Source organism: Pezoporus flaviventris, unplaced genomic scaffold, assembly GCF_033815535.1.
Source record: "Pezoporus flaviventris isolate CSIRO_AGI_PZ_B2104156 unplaced genomic scaffold, CSIRO_AGI_Pfla_v1 ptg000041l, whole genome shotgun sequence".
Taxonomy (NCBI): domain Eukaryota; kingdom Metazoa; phylum Chordata; class Aves; order Psittaciformes; family Psittacidae; genus Pezoporus; species Pezoporus flaviventris.
This window is the reverse complement of record NW_026892589.1, coordinates 3,074,875-3,100,521: the sequence shown is the minus strand read 5'-3', so window position 1 is coordinate 3,100,521 and position 25,647 is coordinate 3,074,875. Positions and strand designations below refer to the sequence as shown.

Here is a 25,647-nt window from a genome sequence, read left to right as displayed (position 1 = left end):
TAGATTTGATGCCTACCTTTAAAATAGCTAAAATTGGATGATGAAGACTCCCAGCCCTGACTGTAAGAACAGTTGATCTCTCTGGGAGGTAGAGGTTTCTCCCTGTGCTGGTTTTTTTTTGCTGGGATAGAGTTAGTTCTCAAGGAAAAAAGTATGTGGGGATGAGTTTACACTGCCAGCCATCCCATCCTGCCCTGGAAAAGCCCCTTTCAGGTTTAGGGAGGTCAGGACACAGATCACAGGAGACAGTCCTACAGACAGCTCTCCAAAAGGGCTGTGAGCCCCAAAACTCATGTCTGTTCCCATTTATTGCATTCCATCCCCCTCCACACTTACCTTCACTCCTTTCCCTCCCAGCTTCCCACACACAATTCTTTTTCCATGAAAATATCCAGCTGGGTCTTAAAAGCACCTAAAGCCTTTGTGGCCTTCTTGGCAAATGCCTCCATCATTCTACTCTCTGTTAGGGAAGAGCTTTGCCTGGTACCCCCTTTTGGCTAATGGTCTCACTGACTTTGCACCTCCGCCCCAACACCAGTATGAGGTTTTTATCCTGCTCAGTCCCTTCTTATATTGCTAAACTTCAGTTTATGAGTTAGGTCCCCCTGCAAAGAATATGCTTTGGATGTGGACTCATCTCGATTGCCCCATAGGACAGTAACATCCTTCCTTCCAACCACAATAAAGCAGTCATTCTTTTGAGCATAGTCACTCTGCCAAGGTGATGCCATAACTATTATCTCCCTAAATTCCCTGATTCCTTGCTACAGGGAATCTCAGTGTCCCATATTCTTCTTCTAGCTATGGGGTTTAGCCCATTGTGGCTTTATGGCTGAAGGCATCAAAAGATCTCTGTGATTTATGAGATGGCTTTATGCCTTCCTCCTTTCTCTCTTGCTCTAATAGTCTGGCTTCCCAACATGACCTTGAGAGCATTCTGATGTCTCATCATATGGTTTCAGAAGTGCACATTTCTGTGCCAAGAAGAGTGGTTATTGACCAGGAATGAAAGAAATCTTGTTATTTAGGCTCTGGAGAGCAGAACAGAAAGCAGCAGCTTGGTACCTCGTCTTGAGTAAGAGCAGAAGCAAAGTCTATAAAGCTGCCTGCCACTTTGCCTCACTCCCTTTTAGACACATCTTTCAAAGCTTCACCTCCAAATGTGAAATTCCAAAAGCTACAAGCTTATCAAAGGAAAGGGAGCACAGCCCAGTCGTTATTCCTGAGAGAATTCCAAGTGATATGAAAACAAATAAACCCAAAGATTACACTACAGAAAACTCCCCTGATGCCATTTGAAAGACAGTTATATATACTATAGGGCTGCATACTCCAGACCCTTGGGCATTGCAGGCTCCAGGGATGCTCAAACTCCTTCATTTTGCCAACATTAACAAGATGCAGCTTGAGGTCATTGCTCACAGCAAAAGCCAAAGTTATCCAACTTCTCTTATCTGCTCCCCTGTCTTTATCCAACTGGAAAACACTGTGTATTCATTTATCCATCTTTCAGACATCATCAGATCTTAAAATGGAGGCTCCAGTGCCCTGGACAGAGCGTAAGCACTTTAAAGAGGAGGGGTGGATTTATCAGTCATGGTTTTCCTTGTGGGCATTGTTCCCTGGGGGCTCTGTGGCTTACATTCAAAGGAAAGGCTGATACCAGTGGGCTTGACGCTCACCCCTGGATTGGGAAGGCTCTGGACAGAAAATTATGGTAGTGGAAGAGAAAAAGAAAGGGTAGAAGCCCCAGAGGAGATGCAGAGGAGCAGAGATGGGGTGAGAGCACAGCCCAGTTGTATTTGCTTTAATTTCTGCCATTGCAGTTACTCCAAGGGGAGCCACTCTGGGTGGGTACCAGGTCAGATCTACAAAGCACAGTGGAATAAAGGTGAGAAGCATTGTACTCACAATTACTGGGATATAAGCACCCAGGTTGTACCCAATTTTGCTGCATTATTCCCAGCCAGCATGTCCAAAGGGCTACTCACCAGCTCCTGGGTCTTCAAACACCATCCTCCTGATTTCAGCTCCATCAGAACATTCCCTCTCCTTGCTGCTCCTTCACCAGAAAGCTGAAGTCTCAAGGGACATCCTGAAAGCCCCTGAAATAACCTTCTCCCAGCTGAAGAAGCCAGCCCTCCACCCCACTGAATTGCTCCCAGCTGCCAGGAGGGAGGATCATGAATGACTGATGTTGGCTGAGTAAATAGGTAGATGGACAGGCAGACAGATGGAGAGATACACATAGATACATCCGTATACATACACATTGAATTGGATGCATAAAGAGAACTACGGTTTCTGCCCCACAGCTGATTTGACTTCATATTCTGTTTCTCCCTCACTAAGCTAATAATCTCACTTGTGGAACCTTATCAAGTGATGTTTGACAATCCAGTAACTACATTGCATCCAGGAGTTCTTTGTCCTGCACCATAGCAGCAATATCTCCAAAGAACTCCTGCTACAGCCAGGACCACGCCTCGTAAATCACACACAAGCATTGGCCAGCTCCTCATCAATCTTCCCCAGGTGTTCCCTCACCCAACCTTACCACCATCATCTCCAGGCTTTCCCTGGCAACTCTTGATTCTCATTCTTTCTTCCTAAACCACCTGCCTGACCATGCTCAGGGGCTTTGACTTTTGTGTGTTCTCCACATTGACACCCTGCTACCGCTTTCCTTTATGCACAAGTCTCAATGGTGCATGGAGATCTTCCTTGAATGTCTCATGAGGTTGTATCCCACAAAGATACTACGTTAGCATCCCTACCTCAGTGTCTGGTTGTCCATCAATCAAACAGGTAAATATATTTGATAGACTATATACCATATAGGTGTAAAACCTATATATATAAACATATAAATTATATATACATATAACATTATGTATAAATATATTTATATATTATATATTACATATATAATATATAAAAAATCTATGTCAATATATTATATATAATACATAAAATGTATCTAAACCATTACATTTTGGATGTAAAATACATAAAATCAGCATTCTCTATTCCTTTTCCCTATCACCACAGCATGAAGCTACATTTCTCCAGGAGCCCTTTCCTGGTACCCAAAGAAATTCCCTTGAAACATTTTCTGAAGAGAAAATGTAATTTCTCAAGAGAATAAGTTTTTAATAGAATAAGTTTTTAACTAGAATTGCCTGCTCTATTTGAAGAGAGTTGATAAATCATTACAAAAGAGTGAAACATTTCCCTGCATTGAATCATTTTGTAGTGAAAAAGATTCATTTTACCATAGCTTTCGTTTTGGACAACTTTTGGGGGGTGTTTTTATCTAACTCTCACATGAAAAACACTGTTTGCTAGCAAACCCCTCCTACTTTTCGGTTTAAAACTCACTTCTAAAAGCACTGAATGCATTTTTAATTCCTATTTTGGGTAATAGCTCATGCTTAGCACCGCACTGACAAAGCTACATGCCTTCCAGTGTGGAGCTGGCTGGCGTCCAGGCAGCTGAGGGCATGGGCAGCAAAGGTCATGTCTGCTTGAAAAGACCACACAGCCATCCCCTGAAATCCCTCTGGGAAGTGGTTTCTCAGCCTAAATGCACAAGGTGGTGTGAAGAAACCCCAAACCCAACCCATTCCTGAGATAGCTTTGATAATCTTCCACAAACAGGAGCTTCCAGTATAGAAAGGGGCCTACAAGGATGCTGGAGAGGGATTCTTCATCAGGGACTGTAGTGATAGGACAAGGGGTGATGGGTTTAAACTGAAAGAGGGGAAGTTCAGGTTAGATATAACGAAGAAGTTCTTTACTATGAGGGTGGTGAGGTGCTGGAACAGGGTACCCAAAGAAGTGATAAATGCTCCATCCCTGGCAGTGTTCAAGTCCAGGTTGGACAGAGCTTTGGGTAATATGGTCCAGTGTGAGGTGTCCCTGCCATTGGCAGGGAGGTGGAACTGGATGATCTTAAGGTCCTCCTATTCCATGATTCTCCATCCTCCCTGGCTTTTCCCTACATCCCATCAGGCTCCCGGTGAACCCTTGCAGTGGTGGGAAGTGCTGCATGACAGCACCATGTAAGCACATCACCATCGGTGTGTCTGCAGCAGCACACTGATATTTAGGTGTTTAACCTTCCTCTCCCAGCCTGAAAAGGGGCTCCCAGATCAGGGGGCCACGGAGCTGCTCTGGGTGCACAGGCCACTTCACAGTGGCATTTGAAGTGCTTGAATGCAGCCCGGAGAGCTAAGTGCCTTCTCCAGGGCAGCACACGTGGTCCCCACACAGAGCCAGGAGCTTCCGATAGGCACGCGAGTGGCTTCCCAAATGCCTGTGCTGAGCTGGCACCATCATGTTCCTGCAGAGCCCTTTTGGGCTGGGAAAGCACAGTAAGTATCACAAGCTGAGGGGGAAAAGATTTTCAAAATGGTCTCTCTCTATTGCTGCCCTGAAGTCCTCTGTTTTGGGTCAAAAAAAAGGAAAAGTTGGTATTTCCCAACTTGATTCACACCCCCACCAACAAAAACTTGCTGTGCATAGAAAGCTGCATCCCACTCTTCTCCTCCCAGGACCGTTTCTGAGCCCCCTGCTCTGAACCATCACTGGAGCTGCCTGAAATCCTTGTGCTGCCACAACAATCTGAACCTATTTGGGATGTTTGAGCACAAAGAATTGTCTAGAAAAAGGGGTGGAAAATAACCCACCTCTGTTTCTGAGCAGCTTTAATATATAGCCAAAGGAGACCAGCTCCTCTAAAACTGAGCCTGTGGTGTCTAAAGTGTTAGCCACTTGAGATAGCACAGAAAAGTCATGGTCCTTTTTATATCTATTGCCTAGTTCTGGAAACCATCCTGTGAGTAGCCACTTGGACTTTAATAGGATGAATCACTGTTAAAACCATCATGTGCTTATAAATGTTTACATGAGTGGGCCTAAATGGAGATACCACAGGGAGGGGAGGGAGAGGAGCAGGGAAACCAAGCTTAAAGCTGCAGCCATTGCTAAGAGACACTTGCCTGGAGGGTTTCAGACCTGCTGCTTCTTGATTTGAAGTCAAACTGCCCCCCCAGGCACAGAATTACTAACCCCAGCCCGTGGGAGGCACCCAGAAGTGATGTCTTCTGCTAATAAATGACACCAATAGCAGTAGTGCCTGATGCAGGGGTAGTAGCAATGGTCAAGAGGTAAGTCATTCAGGGGAATAAACATCTCCCAGCATTTGGGAGTCGCAGGGATATTCATGTTTTGGGTAGGATTCATGGAAGGGTCTAAACCTGCAATGAGAAGCCCATGTTCATCCAAAAGAAATCACTGAGAAGCAGTAAAGAGCAGCCTGACGGTGCCTGTGCCCTGAAGAGCATCCAAAGCAAAAGTACATACAGATAGAATAGTTAGGGCTGGAAAGGACTTTAAGATCATCTTGTTCCCTCCAGTAAATGACATTGTCATCATCCCCAGTCATTAATCTGCTATGTCTCTCTTGGTTTATCCTGTATTCAAGGCATCACGTTCTGTACATGAGATCAATTCTAGCCTTAAATCAAAGCTTAGGAAACTTCTTGACACCATTTCTTACAAGAACATGTTAGTTTAGAACAACTCACTCAGATAGGCAGGGTGGGCTTAAGGGCATGGTAAAAAAAGCTCCTCTGGGTTGGTGGTAAGATTCCCACCAGCTTCAGGAGCTTTCAGATCAAGCCTCCTATGAGATAAACCTTAGGCCCCTACCAGACTTCCCTGGCATGGGATCTGGGAGGTTTGCCTTTGGCTTTGAGACTTTGAATCAGGGCCAAGTGATTGCAGCTCTTGGTTTAGGGGAAAAGGAAACAAAGGAACTATGAGCTTAAAGGATTAAAAGGAAGAGCTAAAAATAAAGCATCAGCGATGCCAGACCCCCAAATTTACTGCTTTCCTTGCAAAGAGGATGGGTTTTCCTGTTGTTTTACTGAGGGTAATCAGGCTTCTGCATGACTTGGAAGAGCAGGACACCAACAGAAAGCTTTGTGATATTATTCTCTGAGACCAGCGTTGTTCCTGTTGCTTTTCCTGCAAGTCATCATCTGGCTAAACATGGAGAAGAAAACATGATTCAGCCTTTTCTTGGTGAGCATCTTCACTACTTCAATGAAGAATTACCCATCAAATTAAAGAGTCCAAAGATTAATATGAAAATATATGGGGCATGATTTCTACTTGTGCAGCCTATGATGGTAACCTAAAAACAAATAGCCCTGCCTTTATGTTTTCCTGCACTGCTGTCCACCTCCTGCCACCGTTGCCTTCACCTCTACATTGTCCTTTCTGTATCATCCAGAGATGATATTCGGGAAACAGGGGTGAAAAAGAGGGTGTGTGAGCAGTAAACTGGGAGACACCAAGATGGTTGGAAGGATGTGGGGTGGGAGGATAACAATGGGAGGGAGAGTTGCATGGATGCTGCTGCTCTTGAGATGGGGAAAGGCAGTCCCACAGGTACCATGGGGTGGAGGTATATTGTCACTTATAAATTGGGAACTAGACATGGTTTCAGCTGCAGAGGCTCCAATACTGCAGCAATCCCAGCTCCTGGGTGAGCATCACCCCAGTAGTCATGAGATGTTAGCAGAGCACCTACGGAGCTTTCGAGCTTCACTTGCTGTTGACATCCAAATCCAATGCTGTGGGAGGCCTGGCTCATAGCAAGGATTACCAAAATCCTACCTGATCCTTTGGACCAAGAATTCCAGTTTTCAGTCTAGCTGATCCTGCCTTGGGGCCTGGATAACCTTTTGGGGTCCTTTGGATCCTATCTCCCATACAGTCCCTTTCCAGGTCACCCCACCGCAGATGAAGAACAGAAGCAGGTGCCACAAGGACCCCATTCATCCAGTTATGGCTCAATGAGGGATTTTTCTGGGAATGAAAGAACAGCAGAGAACCATGTTCAAACCTTTCCTGAGCAGATAGCTCACTCCTGAGAGGGAGCCCAGCTCTTGGACCTACAAAACTATACACACACAGATATGTTACATATTTATTCGAGGCAGAAATTGGCCAGGAAATGGCTATAAAACACACATTTTGAATAAAAGGAGGGAGATTTATGGCTCTTTTGCGAATCTGAGTCATATCTTTCTGCATCCCCCAGGCAGGAATACTCTAATCACTAACATACTCCAAACATGTACGCACAGTGGGCCGAGAATTGCTTCCTTCTGGCCACAGCTCCAGCTAAAGACGTGATAGGGATTGAGCTACTTTATCTGACAGTTGGTAAATGAATTGCCAATTCATTCTGAGCTCGGAGGGGGATTTTTTCCCCTTTCAAAAAAAAGGGTCCTTTTATATATGTCTTTGATCAGTCAGGGCCTTGACAAATTATTTTCCAAGGAATTTCTTGAGCCCTAATGCCATGAGGAGGGAGAGAAAAAAAAAAAGCCAAACTGGATTTGCTCTCAAAGAAAAGCTTTTATGTCTCAAAAATCACAGCAATGTAAGGGGTTTTCCTCCATTTCCCCTCATCTCCTTCGCTTCAAGAAATGGAGGCAGGTAGCCTGAAGAGTTTTTCATCCCACCTAAAGGCAGGATGCGGATGGGAAGGAAGCATGGCCAGGTCTCCCAGCCCGATTCCTCCCCAGCATGGAAGAGCATCATGAACTCTAGCACAGACTGAACGGAAAGGTCATGGTCATCAATGACACTGATAAAGAGGCCCTTCAGCACTGGTATGAGCAATGGGAGCAGAGAGCAGCTCAGGGTTGTGTCACCAAGAAGCTGCTTTCCTGCCACATTAAGCACTTTGGAAAGGTTGGGATACAAGAGAGCATCTCCCTCTGGCACTGCTGGCATCACTCCTAAGTGTGAGGATAAAGCAGTGTTTGCTTGTCTTTTCCCAAGCAAAGGGAATGGGGGGGAGAGGTTTCCTGGGTTTGACACTTTACTCTTTTTATCCTATCATTTAATCCCTTTTCTCCAGGCAAGCATCATGTCCTTGATTGAATCCCAACTGGTCCAGGCAATGAGTTGCACAAGCCAAGTCTGCGCTTTCTATTACCATTAATGCACAAATAACTCATCCCCTCGTTATCCCACCCATCTGTCCTGCAGGAGGGCAGGCACCCAACAGCACAGGATTCAATTAATGCTTTTCCACTACATTGAACTTCATCAGGATGGCTCCAACTCAAAATAAAACCAAACCCACAAAACCTTTTATCCAGCCCTGCATGGGAACATATGTAACCTGTCTACAGGAATCCTCCTACTAGAATCCCAATAGCAGCCCCACTGCAGGCAAGAGTGATGGATAAAGCCTTTTGGCTAGGGGCTAGCTGGGCCTAAGAGTACATTGCAGCTTAATCTTCTAAAGAAATTAGCCTAACCAAATCACTGCAGCTGACTCCTGGGGATTTTTCACCTTCATAAGTGAAATCCAAGCACCTAAAGAATTAAAGATTTCAGGTTGAATATTGTAGAGGGTCCTCAGTATGAAGACACTGGGCTTGAAGAGATTTTCAAGCTCATTCACTTTTTAAATAGTACCTGTTAAACTTCTCCTGGCTCACAAAGCCTCCAGATTTGGCTTCAGATTAAGCCTTAATAGAGGTTATATATAGCTGCAGCTCCACCTCAGCTAGCCGCACCTCTCATACACAGGGCTGCCTCTCTTGCTCTTGGAAATCGATCCTCCTGGAAAGAGCAGCAGCTGTCTGCCAACCAGGAATAGGAGACAGAGTCGCAGATGGACTCAGCTAACGAACCAGGATGTTCCTGCCCCATCCATCAGTAAGTGATCAAGTTGTTAAAGTTGTCCTAAAAGCTGCCATGATCAGATGAGATCTCACACACAGCTTTCCTGTACTTTATTAACAGCTGTGTAAATACGAGCAGAACCCAGGCAAGCCAACATTGAAAATAATCCCATATAAGGATCAGCAATACCCTGAGATATGGAGGTAATCCTGTTCAGACCAAGAGCTCACTTCCTTACAGGCAAGAGTCTTCAAATATTGGCATGGACTGAACCACAGTGTCTGAAAGACAGACATTAAGGAAATACTTCAGGCTTTCTTTGGATTGATGGGGTTTTAATGCTATAGCACAGCTAGGAATGAGGTGGCCCTTTTGGTTCCTAGTGCTGACATTGCCATGTTTTGTTATTCTTTTAAATACTGATCAGAGCTGAGTGACATTTTGGGATGTTGGGGTGGCTTGAGGTGAGAATTGTCTTTTTTCTACAAATAGCTACATCAAGTTGTCCTTACAAAAGGATTCAATAACCACCATAAGACCTACCGCACCTCCCATCCCAAAGGCAATGTTCTATGGCAAAGCATAACAGCTTTGATGCTTCCTATCCTAGGAGACACTTTACATAGAAATACACTTTATTGTTTCAGGTGATTTGTTTACAGAGGGAAAAGTACAATTAGAATAACAGACTGGTTTGGGTTGGAAAGGAGCTTAAGATCATCCAGTTCCAACCCCATGCCATCGGCAGGGACGCCTCACACTAGACCATGTCTCCAAAGGCTCTGTCCAACCTGGCCTTGAACACTGCCAGGGATGGAGCATTTACCACTTCTTTGGGCAACCTGTGCCAGCATCTCACCACCCTCACAGTAAAGAACTTCTTCCTTAGGTCTAACTTGAACTTACCCTGTTTCAGATTAAACCCATCACCTCTTGTCTTATCACTACAGTTTCTGATTATTTCTTAGTAAGCTAAGCAAATTATGTCCTTTAAGCCTAAGCAGCATTTTGGTGCTGGCTCAATGCACCCAAAAAGAGTAGTTATCCATGCTGATCCAACAGTGGTTATAATTTCCTTTGCAAAGTGGTTTTGGAGGCTTGGAATGTCACCCAGCAGCCTCATCTGTGGCCCATGGCCCTGGCTATGCAGTGCTGCCTCCTTCCCTCACTGCATAGCCTCAGTGTAGGACACTTGGACATGAACCAAAACAGAACCTCATTACTTGCTCCCCATGTAGGCAAGTGCTGCAGTCACTGCCAAGCTGGGCTTGTCATCACCACCTTGACTGGCATTGACCCAATAGCAATACTGGTGCCTGTCACTCAATGAGGCTGTTAAAGTGCCTGTCCAGGCACACGCACCCATAACTCACTGACCAGCTCCAGACTGCTTACAGCATCCTGGACCATCCATGCTCCACTGACCCTCTGCCTTCAATTAAAAGCTCGCAGAGTCTGGAATTCCCTCTCCTTCCCTGCCTAGGAGCACTGAACGTCAAGCTCAGGCAGAATAGCCAACACTACTTGAACAGCAGCAAATACATCATCCTAACTCAGCTTTTCAACCAGGCTTCAGCTAGACTTGCTTTCCCCAGATACATGCTCCACAAAAACCACCCTGTGTTTTAGTGGGCTGCAGTGTTTCCAACTAAAAGCTCAGATGAAGAAGGTGCATGCAGATGTCCTCAGGTTTACAGTGATCTTGAGAGAGAAAATATTGGGGGACAACCCCCCAGCCTAAGTTTCTGATGAAGATCAGGACCTGCAACTGCCTTTGACAGTCACCTATAGTGTCCTCCAAGTCCAAATTGGTGAGGTTTGGACTGGACGAGTAGACAACAAGGGGGGTGGAAAATTGGCTGGACCATCAGATGCAAAGAGTGACCACCCACAGCAAAACATCCAGATGTTTGTTGGCTACAAGCAGCATCGCTCAAGGGTCACTACTGGCACCAATGCTTCCGAATACCTTCTTATATTAAAGACCGGGGTGATGGGACAGAGCACAAGCTCACCAAGTTCACAGATGATACCAAACTGAGGGAGCAGCCAGTACACTGGAAGGAAGAGATGCTACTCAAACAGACCCCAACAAGCTGGAGAAGTGGGAAAGCAGGAACCTCACCAAGCTCAAAGGCAAAGCCCTGCCTCTGGCATGGATAATCCCATCCATCCAACAGGCGGGGGCTAGAAAGCAGCTTTGTAGCAAAGGACCTGGGTGTTTTGGTGAGCAACAAGTTGAACATGAGTCAACCATGCAGCCTTGCAGCAAAGAGCAGCTGCACCCTAAACTGGATGAGCAGAACCGAAGCAGCAGGTCCAAGGGTGTGATCATAAAGGATGTCTTGGATGTCCAGACAGCAAGGGCAGCAAAGGGGGAAATAATGCTCCATCGTGACCACCTCAACCCCTTCTAATGAGAATGTTTCCCTAAAATCCCAAGAGCAAACCCCAAAATTCTGGTTCATTACAGCCCAAGGCTAAGGAAAAGCTGAAGTGAAATACTGATGACTTTGGGATCCCTAGAGCTAGCGATAAGGATACCCCAACAGCACAAAGCCCTGCAGTGGTACAGACACACAGGAGATCTCCACGTGCCAGATCACATAAAATAGAGGAAGAGCAGCAGTAGATTATTATCATCACGATGATAAAAATTATAGTACATTTGTTTGGCTTTATGCAACAGAAACATCTCAACACCAGCATTTATAGATGTCCTACTGGAGCCCGCAGTCCCTTGCTATTAAAGGGCTCACTATGCCTTACAGCAGGTTTCTGCCCCTATAATTTAGGGCTGTACTTTCTGTTCATAATCCAAGCAACATGTTTTACCTTGGAGCATATTACAAGTCATTTGTGAGGTCTTAAGTAGAGAGCAAACCCCTCCTGCCTTGTAGCACAGTACATTCCCCTGAGAGCACCACACAGGTTACATAGAAACCCATTCATAGGGACTATTTTCCATCTCCTCATCACATCCCCAGTTTTTACATACTTGTGCTTAAACGTGCTCCCAACAGCAGCATCAACACTGAACTTACAGCATCACTGAGAACCGCCGATACAAAACCTCCACAACAAAGCCCAACCACTGTCTTCTCTCTGTGGTGGGAGTGCTCATCCAGGTGGAAATGATGCTGGTGAGAAGCCTTGGAGAGTGTCTCCAGCTGCTGCTGCCTAACTCAGGGCAGCTGCAAACCCCACAAGTCTTTCAGTGGCAATGAAAGACCAGCAATGGCAGTGAAAAAACAATGGCAATGAAATTCCCAATGGGCATTGCCCAGGCATTCCCAGGAGAGGGGCTGCCAGGGCGCTCAAACAAGCATCATTGTCCCACCATCAGCCCTTCTGACTGACAGTAGGTGCATTGAAATGCCTTTATTTACCTCATGGAAGAACCATGGCAGACATTTGTTGACTTTTAACTGTACTTTACAGTAGCTGAATCATAGAATCATAGAATGGTTTGGGTTGGAAAGGACCTTAAGATCATCCAGTCCCAACCCTCTTGCCACGGGCAGGGATGCCTCACACTAGACCATGTCACCCAAGGCTCTGTCCAACCTGGCCCTCAACACTGCCAGGGATGGAGCATTTATGACTTCTCTGAGTATACTTCCATGTGCAGGGTAAAGCCTTCAAAAGCCACAGCAAAGCACAGTCAGACCCATCCGCTGAGGCTGTAGCATTTGTTTCATCCAGCCAAAGGAAGCAGAAGACATCGGAGCCGCCGGGTGTGATGTGTTCCAAGTGAAACACATCAGTATTTCACTCGGAAACGGCTGCTGCAGGTTGACAAATTTCCCTTGAAATTTCAAAAGAGCAAAATCTCCTAAACATAAACAAAATATTTCTACTTTTTGAGGGTGGGAATTTATTCGAGGCACTTTCTGAACCTTTTCCATTCACTTCAAGCATTGACAATTTTATTACTCAAAAAAACACAGCAAAAGTGTTCACTTTTCCAGAGAGAACTCAAAAAACAAGGTGGGTTTTTTTTGTCTGGTGACGAGTTCTAGACCCACCTCCAGACAAGTCATTGCTTGTCTCTGTCTGACTTTCCTCTCCAGCAAACCTTCCAACTTTATTATAGAGCCTAAAACCCAATGAAGAACTAAAAACAGGGTGAGGGGGGGTAATGGGGGAACTCAGAATCCCTTGAGAGTCTCGTATAATCACAGGACTCCAGGAACTGGAAACTTTGGGGGGGGAGGTTAAAGAAAAACCCCAAAACCACTTTTCCAAATCACATGAGACCCATCATAAAATTGCCAGAGTTGGCAGCACCATAAAATCTATGATATTGTGGGCTGGATTTATGAGCAAGAATCCTGAGGCTTTGGGATGCTTTATTCCCTCAGCCCTCAGGGCACAAAGGCAGTTCTAGGGATGGAGCATAGCCTGGAGCAGCACTGAGCAGGCGATGGGTGACTTTGCCCCTCTTGAGCATCCTTGTCTCTAGGACAAACATCGCCAACACAGGTCTGATCTCAGTGGGGAAAAGACACCTCCCCAAAAAGACCCAGCATCTTTGCTGTTGAAACTTGAAATGTGGAGGTGAGCTGATAGGGACAAAGAGCTCTCTGTGAGCCTGCTCAGGGCATCTGCAGCCTCCTCAGGTACGAGTCCTGGTAATGCAGGGAGTATTTTAGCCCAGGAAGGCAGCTGAGAAAACAATGCTGTGACCACAGCCTGGGAACTGGCGTTCACTCTTCAAGAGATGTTTTTAGCAGAGCTTGGGTTTCTTTCTCTCCTTCTCCTCCTGAAGGAACTGCGCAGCCTGCACTTATTTATTGCAGTTCAGCCATAATGCCCTGTTTTTCTTCTGCCTGGGGATGTTTCATGGCTACTTGCTACCGGAGCAGCAAGCTTGCTCCAAGGCTCCTCACCAAAAGGGAGAGGTTTGAGGTACAGAGGTCTTCTGCCTTCACCTGCCACAGCAGCCCTCCTCCTCCACTGGCTTTGCAGCATTCCCTTTGGAGCCCAGCTCCCTCCTCACCCAGGGACATGGTTCACTTCCCAACAAGTAGAGCTCTACTGGATGCTTCCACCATCCCTCTCCCCAGGCCCACAACAGAGCATTCCAGGTCCAGCCCGTTCTCAGCACCCTCAGTGGTGTTTATGGGAAGCCACCAGGCAGTGCTGAGGATTGTTTTATGGCTCCTGGGACTTGGAGGCAAGAAGTGGCCATGCTCCATTCCTTTTACCATGCTTGGATGGTCTTCCTCAGGTTTCGAGACCTCTTATGGATGAATTTAGCTCTGAATAGGGTGGATTTTGTAACCTCTTTTGTCCAGTTCTTTCAATTACAGTAATTCCTACCTGTTTTTCCCTACTTTTTTGTTTCTTTTAATTATCATCATCATCGTTATCATACTCTGTTAAGGAATAAATCAGTAAGAATAAAGGAAATAAGAATAAAGGAAAGAAGAATAAAGTCAAGAATAAAGAAGTAAGAATAAGAAGTAAGAATAAAGTCAGTAAGAATAAAGAAAATCACTTCAGCCTGTTTGTAACAGAAAATCACAACCAAAGGGAGAGAACACCCTGCTTAACAGCTCCCAGTATTGTTTTGCACCAGCTAGGAACAAGTACAAGCTGTTTCTCAAGGTTCAACATAGGCCAGGCATGTTCACATCTAGGCTGGGATTTACCATGGGCCTTTGAACAAGTCACTTTTTCTTTCACATCCTATCTGATTCCTCACAGTCCTGCTCATCTAATTGAAAGAGCAGGCTGTGCTTATATGGTACAACTGGGCTCCATCAAGACTAAAGACCAGGAATGCCATACTGAAGCAGTAGCCAGTAACAAACTCTCCGAGGAGAAGGCTATATAACATCTTCCCATCCATCTTTTCCTGCATCCCAGATTTTGCTAATGACAGGTCCATCCTCCTGCCACTGATGGCCTCCTTGCTCCTTATGCCATCATGGCTCCACATGCCATGGGGTTCTACCTGGCTTTTCAGCAGCCAAAACCCAGCCATCAGAGCCCATCAGGGCATCACAAGCTCCACCAAAGAGCCTCAGCATTTCCCTGAAGAGACAAAAGAATTATGTGAGGAAATCAGTCAAGTTGAAAACTTGAGGCCTTCCAAAGCTTGAGCAGTGATTAAACATGTGAATTTAGTTTCCTTAATACCCTTTAAGATGCATGACACACATTTCTGGTAAGACCTCTTTACTTCCAGAGTAACCATTGGCCATTTAATTATATGTAAATGACCATATAGTGATAAGATGATTACATGATCAGCACTGGGATAACAGGGCCTGGGAAGTACAATGCAATTGACAGCTCAATACAGTGTCATTTTTATTCCTTAACTCCAAATGCAATTTACTCATTCATTCATCTCGGCCAGCTGCATATTCGGGAGAGACAGCATGTGATTTACTGAGCAATGCAATGCTTGAGTAATTCCCTGGCAGTGTCTCCATGAAGACAAACAGCCCAGGGTATAACTTGAGGTCCCAGCCATGCCCGCAGAAGGGTTGCAAGATGTCTATGTCTCCTTCTGCTGGCAAACGTAGCCGATACCCAGAGTGAGCTCCTAGGGTAGCACAGCATCATATTGACTCTGTCTAACCCAACATTTATTAAACCCAGTTGTTGCAAGCAGAAGACAGTAAAATCAGAGACAGCTGAGTGATGAAAGCTGTGCTGTAGCCAGCACTGGGATATTCCCAGCAGACATCATCTCCCAGGTCCTGCCTGCCACAGGACAGCAAGGTGGGAGCATCACCTTTGAAGGTGGTGCAAAGCCACGCACTGCAGTGCTGCTGCCACAGCCAGATGGGCTGCTGCTGGGGGGACAGGCTGGGGACACCTCCTCAGCTCATTCCCACCCTCCACTTCTTAGGGCGGCCATGGCTCACCAAGGAGACCTTTTGGCTGGATGCAATCTCTTTATTTCTCTGAAGATGACTTTCCCATCTTGTTTCCAATCCATGTAGCATCCAGCATCCTCCCCTCCTTTGTCAAGGCTGTGACACAGCCTTACACTTCCCCAGGGCCAGGCATCCCCCAACAACCCCTGTATGGGAATGAGAGGTAGCTCAGCCTCCACAAGGGCTTCCTGATGCCACCCACCTGGATTCCTATGGTTGCTTCTAAATCTGCCTTGATGGGAAAGTAACCCCAAGGAGAGCATATCCCTTGGGGTGAGTCAGGTGGGAAGGACCTGGGGTACCCAGGCAGTTCTGTAGTGGACAAACACCCACCCCTAGACACAGCAGGCTCAAGTTCAACCCATCACTGCTTGACAGCTGGGATGCTGCACCTCCTGCAGTACATCATAAACAGATAAGAAATCAAATGTATGGGTATCAAGCAAAAAGAACTAAAAAAGACCACCTCAAAACATAAAGAAATTAAAACTACGTGGGCAGGTCCCTCGCTGTTGAGTGCATTTGGTATTTATTAGACACAAATTGGCACACAAGAGTATGAAAGCACAGCTAGGTAGGGACCATTGCTTTCTCCTTAGCTACATGGCTTTGGATACCTGTCTACAATCCCTCCCCAGCACATAGCGGCGTTCCCACACGTTCCCACCCGCGTTCTCAGTTGCTGACACATGGATATACCTCTTCTGTTCATTAGAATTACTTTTAATTAAAAATATATGTAAATCATATAGAGTGTGCACAGCTTGGAGAGGAAAAAAGAGAAAGAGAAGAAAGCAAACTTCCATTTCAATCAGAACTGTAACCCCTTTGAATCAGCTGTGTTGTGACAGACCGAGTTCTTCGAGCTCCCATGTATAAATAAATAGCACCAGGAATTCTTACACCTGAAACACTCTGCAGTAGACATGTTTACTTACACACATTTGCTGTTGCTTCTCTTCTTGCCTCCCCCACTCCCAGCACTTCATGACTGTTTTCTGCTCCTTTTTAAACACATTTACTGAATAATTCACTTCACATACCCAGACCAGTATCGCGTTTTCTTTAGGAGAGGAAGGAAAAGAACACACCATAAAATGAAAGTCCGGGATTGCAAACAAGCATCATCAGCATTTTCATGAGCAAACTTCTTCCCTTCGCTGCCTGCATCCTCTCCCTCCCCTTTCCCATCGTTGCAGCTGGCTCAGAGCCTTGCTTTCCACATGCTGGTAAAATCCAGCAGGAGACAAGCCGTGGATGTTTCTCCATCAGAGGCGGCTGATGGACCGGGAGAGACCAGGAGATGGGAAGGAAGGAAAGAAGAGAGAGAGCATTACACACAAGTGGGAAAGGAGATGAGTTTACGGGGCTGGTTCCTGCAGAGATGTGTTTGAGGCATTCATAAGGAAACACAGCAACCCGCGGGGAGGGATCCCACTCGTGGTACAACACCTGGGCGAGGTAGGTACCTGCTTTGTTTATTTGTGGGTTTATAATACCTTTTTCCTGTCAAAAAGTAACAACGATAATACTGATTTTAAAAAACAGAAAAAGAATAAAGAAACACCACTCCAAAATCCACCCTTGGTTAAAAAGGGATGGTGTTTTGTTTTTTTTTTTTCCTCCTTTTTTTTTTTTTGAGAAAATTGAAAGAAAAAATATATATATTATTATTTATTATATAACATTGTCAACATCAACACCACAAAATAAAAGTAACATCCTAGTTGTTTTCGTTCAAGCATTCTGATCGTGTTGAGAAAGGCAGCAGGAGTTTGGTGTCCCTTGGAGAACAAAAAGAGCAGGAGGGCAGGGAAGGGGATAGGGGCACAGAGCTGGTGGTGGCAGCAACACAAACTGGGTGGGGATGGTGGCAGGGGGGGACGTGTGCCAACCTGTTGGGTTTTCCTTTGAAACGAAAGAAAAAGGGATGGAGGAGGGGGGTAAGTCACACCGAAATGGCTGTTTCATCTGTGGCTTCAATCAGTGTCCGTCCCTCTCGAGTGCTATCGGTGAACATTCAGTTAAAGGAGTCTTGCAAAATACTCTCCTTTTTATTATCAACAGGGTTTTGGGGGTTGTTTTCTTTTTCCTTTTCCCATTTTCCTTTTCTTGTTTGCTTTTTTTCCATGGTTAATGCTCTTGCACTTTCCTGACCCCCTTGTTAGCTGTTCTCGCTCCACTCTGGCACCATTCCCACACCATGCACCGAGTGGTATTGGTGGGGAGAAAGGGTTCGAGGCACGCCATGGGAATACAGGAACTCTGCGGGCTGTAAGCTGCTGGGGGGGGACTGGATGCCAGTTTGAGGTCCGCACTGCCGCACGATGGGTTGGTGAGAAACAGAGGTTTGGTGCTGAAACATGCTATGGGTATCTCCTATTTGGGGGGAGGTATGGTTGGCCACGCTGCTGAGCCGGGGCATCAGTGGCCCCGAGGTGAAGTGGGCAGAGAAATGTTGGTAGGGTAACCTGTCCATGGGCTGCATGGCAGACACTGTGCAACTGCTGTAGGATGGCACGCTGGGCCACGTGTTACAGCTGATGTCCTCCAAGCTGGGTACGGGGTCCGTGGGGGGAGCGGAGCTGGCATACATACATGCTTGGCGCTGGGCTGATTCAGTCCTGTATGAAGTGTTCAGTCCCTGCTGCTGGGGGTAACTGGACCTGTAGAAAGGATCCTCATCTGCTGGAGAAGTTTCCATGTAGGGCTTCTTGTAGGGATGCTCGGTGGTGGAACATTCCTCATCTGTTGGGAGATAAAAACTCCTGGTAGCGAACAACAATACGATGCCCTCAGCTGAGCCTCCCTCTCCACAGTCCTCATTTTACCAAGGACACAGCCTGCTCAGAGCTGATCCAAACATGTCTTTCAATTATGGCTGTGTAAATACAGATCCCTTCTTTGGAATCCACCTGAATCAATCCTGCTGAAATCAAGTCTTGCACTGAGTGGGGAAGGGATTAACTAGGAGCTCTGGGAGGAAAATCAAGGCAATAAGATACTGGAGGGATCCCGAGGCTTAGCTTGCTTGATGATACCTTGTACACCCCCCTGAGCTCTTTCGTCTCCCTTCTGCTGCAGCACTTTGACCAGAGGTACAACATCCGCCTGTGGACACAGTGCACCTAACCGAGGTCCCCACTCCCAACTGAGATGCTCAGAGCGGATGTTGCTAACTAAAAGCCTTTTCAATTATTATTTTCACAATAAATGAGAGAGGAATAGAGATCACAATAAAAATCCCCCCTGGGAGAGCATCAGCGATGGCACAGTTGAGACAATCAGATTTGGAGTTTTACAGCCCCATTCTTAAGCTGTGCCAAGGAGGGCTGGGCACACAAATCCCATGCAGGGAGCCAAGTGTAACAGCAAAGAAAAGTAAATTTCACAGCTAGAAGCAACAAGGCACAGCTTGCCGAGCCCTTTGTTTCCTGCAGCATCGAGGGCCAAAAGAGGGAAGGAGATAAACAATTTAGGTGAAATCTCTAGGGTGAAGCAAAATGAATAAATGAATATGCCCTTATTTATTCATTCGCAGGGTCATCAAATGAAATCCAGCTTTGCTGGAATGGATGGCAAAGTTCCCAAGGGCAAGCATTTCACCAAGAGATTTTAAGGACAGTGAGGCAGAGGGGAGCTTCTTCCGACCCAGATTAACTTTGCTGCTGCTTCAAGGACAAGATTTCTGGCGCAGGCAGAAACACATCCGTCCCGCTTCACTTGGAGCCCTACTGGCTGCACCCTTTCCATGGGGGGGAAACTGAAAGACAGCCACATGAAACGACCCTTTCTGCATTTTCTCAACCAACACGTTTTGAGCTGCAATTTTTTTCCACCCTGAAAATACAAAGGGAAGAAAAAAAAACCCCAAACCAGCTCTACAAAAAAGACTGGAAGCATCCTTCTCCTAAGAAACACTTGCAAAACCACACGTACATGGGTGCTGGGCTGCTCCGAGGCAAGTGCTCATGTCTCACCTTTAGGAGATGCAGATGGGCAGTGTGAGCACCTCTTGCTTCTTGTCAACATACTTATTGCTAGATACAGCCATGTGCTTCCTCCTGGAAGCTGAACCTACTCTGCTTGTAAAATAATCCATTATTCCCTCTCAGGTGTCTGCCAAGCCCAGCTGGAGCAACTGCTGCCGCAGTCTTCTTGACCCAACCACCCCAGAAAACATCAGGTACCGAGGTACACACCATAGGGACCTTCTCCTTGATGTCCTTTGGCTTTGTAATAGACATAAATTGAGCTGGAAAAGCACAGTCCCATTTCATGCTTTCTTCCTGACAACAGCAAAACCTGGCTCCTTTGTCCCAGCAACACAGAGCCTCGATAATCAACTTATCTCCCTCCTCTGCCTTCGCTTAAATTGGGACAGAAAGTAGGATGGGATAAGTGAGCAATGCAGTAATATCTTTAAAACAGCTGGAACAGCAAGCAGATAGGTGCAGAATTGTATCACTCTCCTTCATCAGGGTCATTTTATATAGGAGAGATGGAGAGGATGTTATCCCCTGAAAGCTGGAAGAGCAGGTCTAAGCTCCCTTCTGAACACGGGTCTATCCATCACAGGAGGTACATCTGGAAGAATAGTCTGAGCCCATGCTTTTACAGACAGCCTCAAAGTTTTGGATCCCTGTCCCACCACTGAGTAATAAGAACACTAGGGTGGAAAAACAATGTCTTGTAAAACGAAGCATTGTTCTGCTAATAAAGTTTTCAGCATTAAACCGCATTACTCCTCTGGCATCAGACATCATTGGCTTGGGGTTTGACTGTTTATTTTATTTCTTTTTTTTTTAATACACAACACAAAGCGGTCAAACTCTGGTTTTTGGTTGTGTAAAACTGCGCCTGACTTACAACCTCAGGTTGCTGATTTTTCCATTGAGCCCAGACATCCCGCTGCCGGCCCCAGCCCAGCCAGAGCCACAACATTATGGATACGCTTCCAGGATTCATTGCAGGTGAAGGGACAAAACCAAACCCAACCCAAATTGCAGTGGAAACCCTGTAGGTGCTCTCTCGTCTTCCATAAGTTGTTGTGATGGCTTTGTTGGCCTCTCTGGATCCAACCCCACTGATGTTGCATCAGGAAAGGGTATCATCAGCTCCAAGCTGTAAAATGTGTAAGGACACCGTACCCATCTCCAAAGTGACAGTCACTAATGAAGGATTACAGTCTATCCTAACAGCTTCTGTCTGCCCTCTTGCCCCTCTTTCTGATGAATTTCCCATCTACATAACTTCAGAGTGCTGGATAAGGAGGAGAACAGTCCACCTCCATCATCGCATGGGATGATACAGACCAGAGAAGCTCAGCTGGTGCCAGCAGATGCATTTACACTGGTCCAAGCTCTCTGAAAATACAAAGTCTGATCTGACATTGTCCCACCACTCCTTGCAGAGGAGACCAGAGTCAGCACACAGCAGGCAAAGTGCCTCCCTATGGTATATGGAACAGATCTGGGAGTGGAAGGGGGACATATGCAAGGAAGAGGGTGGCAAAAGGAGAACAAGTCAAACAGAGCTCTCTCACAATGCTGGCGGCTGCTGTTTAAATTCATTCCCACCTGCTCTGGAGCCTGAACAGTCTGTGCCAAGGCCATAATCCTCCCCCTGAAGATCCTCTCGCCTCCTCGGCATCAATGTGAGCAGGACGTAGGAGATAACTGGTCTGCTCTGGGTTTGATTCCTGATGTTGATTCACTGATAGCACTTCATTATCCTTTTCCTGTCGCCACTGAGCCCTCAGAGGTGCTGGGCACTTCTGGGGCATGCTGACCACCCTCTCCTTTTGTTGCTATTCTTGAAAGCCAAGGGTGGCAATCAGCTCTTGTGACCAGTCCCTCGATACTGCGCAAGCCTCAGAAAGCAAAAGGTTCTGCCAAGCAGGAGGAGCTGCCAGCACTTGGGAGAAGCTGCTCCAAAGTGGATCCAAGGAAAACGGAGCCTGCAGAATGGGGTGGAAACTGGCGCTCTCACAAGGAATTTGATGATCTATCTAATGAAGGAGCTTGAGCGAGAGGATAAGCAGTTCCAAGATTTCCGGTATTTACTACTTCCAGCTGGGTTGTAAATACCACACAAATGGCTTTTTAAATGGAATTTTCCCAATTCCATCCAAAAAGAAATGCAAACATGTAAAATCTTGGGACTAGGGGGTGCACTGGGCCCACCTCTTCCCCTGGTGTAAATCGAAAGAGCTCCCTTTCCAATTCACGACAATCAGCTCCCCGGGACAGAAGACAATGAAGAATGGAACCAAACTGGTTTGGTTTTTAAAGTTCACCCACACTTCCAGTGCATGACAGTAGTTTCATCCCCACTTTGTGAGGGAGACACAATGGGTGATTATCACTGACATTGTTGGTTTATCTTGTCTGGTTTCTAGTATGAAACTAACATGAGCCTGAATAGCCAATACAAGCATGCAAAACTGACGAGGGCTGTCAAAGAAGACATGGAAAATGCAGATTCAACCCAAATTAACATCCCTAGAGGGCAAATGAGTCTTACATCATCAGACATGAAACCTAAGACACCCTGGTTATTTCAGCAATCACACAGTTTGTGATATGTCTGCATTACATTGCAGGGAAACACAACAGAATGGGTTGTGGGGTAGAGACAATCCAACACCAAAAGCTGGAACCTCTTCCAGGGAGGCAGTAAGTTGCCAGCACTGCCTGCAGAGGCACAGGAGGCACCTCCTGATGGGAGAATGGGATGAAGCCATTGAAATGAAGCCATTGAAACTAGAGTGCCACAAGCAACATGGCTGCACAGCAAGAGCTGAGGGCACACCAGTCCCCAGGTATTTCCCCACCATGCAGGCAGGCTCTTCTTCAACCCTTGGTGTCCCAGCAGCTACCTTGCTCTGGGTTCCACTGCATCTACCCAAGCAGCAAACACCTCCAGCTATAGCATAGCTCAAGCCTTGGCCAACTCATTGCATCTCTTAACATCAGCAGGACAAGCAGCATGTCCTCCAAAAAGAGATCCCATACCTGACTTTTGCCTTACGGGTTCTTTGAATGAAGCAAAAGCTGGGTGGGATGAGGAAGAAATGAGTACAGTCAACAAAGAGGTCTATCCACCTTGACAGTGCGGGCTCTTGAGGAGAATGGGGAAAGGCATTGCTGTATCTCCACCAACCTCATCAGACCAGGAAGGAGATGAAAGATACATTCTCCCCCATGGTCATGTCCAAGCTAGGTGGCTGAAGGATACGGTCCTCACTGGTTGGAGCCGGTGGGTTCTGCCACATCCCTCTTCTCCCTCAAGAACAGTGCCAACATGACAACTTTTATAACCTCCCCAGGGAGAGGCTGATCCAGTCGCCTCCTGCTCAGCATCACAAGCATCCCAGAAGTCTGCCAAGTGGTTGAGATTGTGTAAGGCTGGGAGGGAGCAGAGGTTTGAAGGGATGGCTTTTTAGTTCACAGGAAATCTGAGGGAGCGGATAACACAAGGGAAAACAAGCCCCAGTGCCTTAATTGGGACGTGGGGCTAAAATGAAAGACAGAAAAGCAAGCTGCCTGCTGGTAAGTCCTTTTGGGCTTCTCCAAGCACAACAATGAGAGAGGGAGAGGTGGAGAACAAGTAGGAAAAAAAGCAAACCTCTAACTGGTCTTTGTTGCAGCCTAAAAATCCACATCAAGAACTGAGACCACTCCCTGGTAGGATCCAGGGTTGGAGTTAATCCATCCTCTCAAGACCAGCAACCTTGTGAAATGTCATGAGAAATCTCAGTGTGGAGCCGGGATACAATGCAGGATGATTCTTGCCTTGAGGACCTCCATTCCCCAGGATCCATCATGTTCAGAAGGTCCCTGGAGCAGCTACCCCATTGCACCATGCTGGGGTTATTCCCAATGTTACAACCCCACACTCCCACCTGGGCAGCAGGAATTGCCAGATTCAGAGCTCTGGGCTGTGTCCTTCCTGCCTTCCTAACCCAGAAGAACATCACCTCCCTGAAACAGAGGAGCCTTCAGAGATAACACCCCCTCGCAGCCCAGCTGCTCTCCCCTAATGTAACTCCATATCAGATCTCCAGAGTGAATCCATCTTCACTTGACAGCTAAGAACAACACTGTCAACCACAGAGCTAAAGCTTTGTCTTAGGTCACCAAGGAAGTAGAAGCTGAAAAAGGTGACTTCAAGTTACTTGAATAGAGACCTATTCTTAACTGAGCTGAAACCAAGACTTGACCTGCTGATTGAAAAGGATACAGAGAAACATCATGAGATGTCAAAGCTGGAAGGAGCCGTATCTGAGACACTATCTTGGAAATGGTATTTGCTACAGCAGATACAGACACCAGCTGGTCTCAAATCCAGCTGAATTGCCCTCTGCCCCTGCAAGCACTTCTCCATCCCTACAGCCTTGCAAAAAGGAAATAAGCCATTTGAGATAAATCCTAAACTGACTGAAGAGGAGTCAGTGTTTGGGGACTTGATGATCCAATGCAATCAATAAAGCTTCCAGTCCAGAAAACAGACAGAGGTGCATTAGGAGTGAACGTACTCTTGCTTTCACTTTTTCTTAGATGGTGACGCTTGGTGAAAGTTATGCAGAAAAGTAGGAAAGCACGAGAACTCTGAAGGAAAACTTGATATTACACTTAGGAAGGAGAGGCTGGAAAAGGAAGAAAAAGAAGAACATTATAGGCAAGGTTATTTTCCCCAAGTTCAATGAAGACCCTTGCTCAATGCTAGAAGAAAGTGCCACGCTCAGTCTGAGTTTGAGAGGATACGTTGGATCACGTTCCGATTTATCTGCACAGAATTTCTCATCTCTAGTGACTTCTCTTTTTTCCTCCTTTTTTAATTAATTTCACTTTGCAAAGAGCTGCTTGGCAGCTTACGTTGGCTCTCTGTTTCCCATTAACTTTGTGTTTCTTTTCTTTAAGCCCGGGTGGCTGTTTTCGATTTGCTGGATGCATGGGAAGGGGGGAAAAAGGCACAGGGAGGAAAGCAGAGTGAGACATCCAGCTTCACGGAAGAAGTCGGTGGTATCGGACAGGACACTGTTTCTCTTTGATTAAAGCATTTGGCGGCTTTGATAAAAGGCCCTTAACTGCTTGTGCCACTCAAGCCATTGGAGAGATAATGAGGGGCCATCGGCCATACAGACAAGGAATCCCTTTGCCAGTTCTCCTGCACTTTCGCAAGGGCCACGCAGGCCAAAAAGGGGCCAGGGAGCTTCTTACAGGGCAGATAGTCGTCTCTTTTGTGACAATAAGAGGAAGTGAGATAATTGGGGGATTGAGGGAAACCACCCATGGAGACACCACTTAGTGGGAATCCCAAAACTGGAAGGAAACCTCTGTTGATTCCTTATCACGTTACAATGTGGAGGGGAATGATGAATTGCTCTGCGGTGCAGGGACATGCAGCAGTCAGAGATTGTCCAAAGGGTTTGTTGTCATTTGGGCCAGCTTGTTTTGGTTAGGTTTTGCAGAGGGGAAGAGGAGCGGGGAAAACTCAGATCCCAGGGCAAAGGAGCACCAAGGATGGATCACAGGCTGAGGGACACCAAGGGCGAATGGGATCTGCCTTTTCATCACCAACAATGGGGCATTGCAGCAACCCAGTTGTGTCAGAGCTCCTCAGCAAGGGCTACTTACCCCATCTCTGACCTTAGGGGACACTGGGAAGCCACTGCAAATCTTTTTCCCCACCAAACAAAATGATGATGTCTAGCATCACCATTTCCAACCACAGCTTTGCTATATTCCATAGGAGCACATGGGTTGCCTGGTCAGCTGAGGGGGGGTCAGAAAACGAGGCCTCCATTCATCACTGTTTAGCTCAATCTCAGGAAAATATGAAGATTTCTCAATTTTTTTGCATTTATATTTGTACACAACACACAGGTCACAACATCCAGGGGATTCACCAAGGATGGGAGAGAGATTTCCACTGCCCTCCTGCCTCATCTGCCAGCACTTCCCAGCATCCACTACCTTAGCCCGTGTGTCTACACTGCACATCCCAGTGCCCCAGGGGTTATGTTACT

At 46.4% G+C, this 25,647-nt stretch overlaps 1 protein-coding gene and 1 long non-coding RNA gene across 5 annotated transcripts in view; both read right to left on the bottom strand.

Annotated features, from left to right (window-relative positions):
- LOC133275613 (uncharacterized) overlaps positions 1–11,807 on the bottom strand; it is a 28,270-nt gene extending 16,463 nt beyond the window's left edge. Inside the window, exons 1-2 of the long non-coding RNA XR_009745624.1 lie at positions 11,717–11,807; positions 6,688–6,879 (exon numbers count right to left, since the gene is read on the bottom strand). This is a non-coding gene — a long non-coding RNA (uncharacterized LOC133275613). The remainder of the gene's footprint in view (positions 1–6,687; positions 6,880–11,716) is intronic.
- Positions 11,808–17,273: 5,466 nt separating this feature from the next.
- The window catches only part of TBX5 (T-box transcription factor 5), a 44,354-nt gene continuing 35,980 nt past the window's right edge, over positions 17,274–25,647 (bottom strand). For all 4 annotated transcript variants that reach the window (XM_061465791.1, XM_061465792.1, XM_061465789.1 and 1 more), the window contains exon 9: positions 17,274–18,362. In XM_061465791.1, coding sequence (XP_061321775.1) covers positions 17,779–18,362 — 584 coding nt within the window. In that variant the 3' untranslated portion in view covers positions 17,274–17,778. The remainder of the gene's footprint in view (positions 18,363–25,647) is intronic.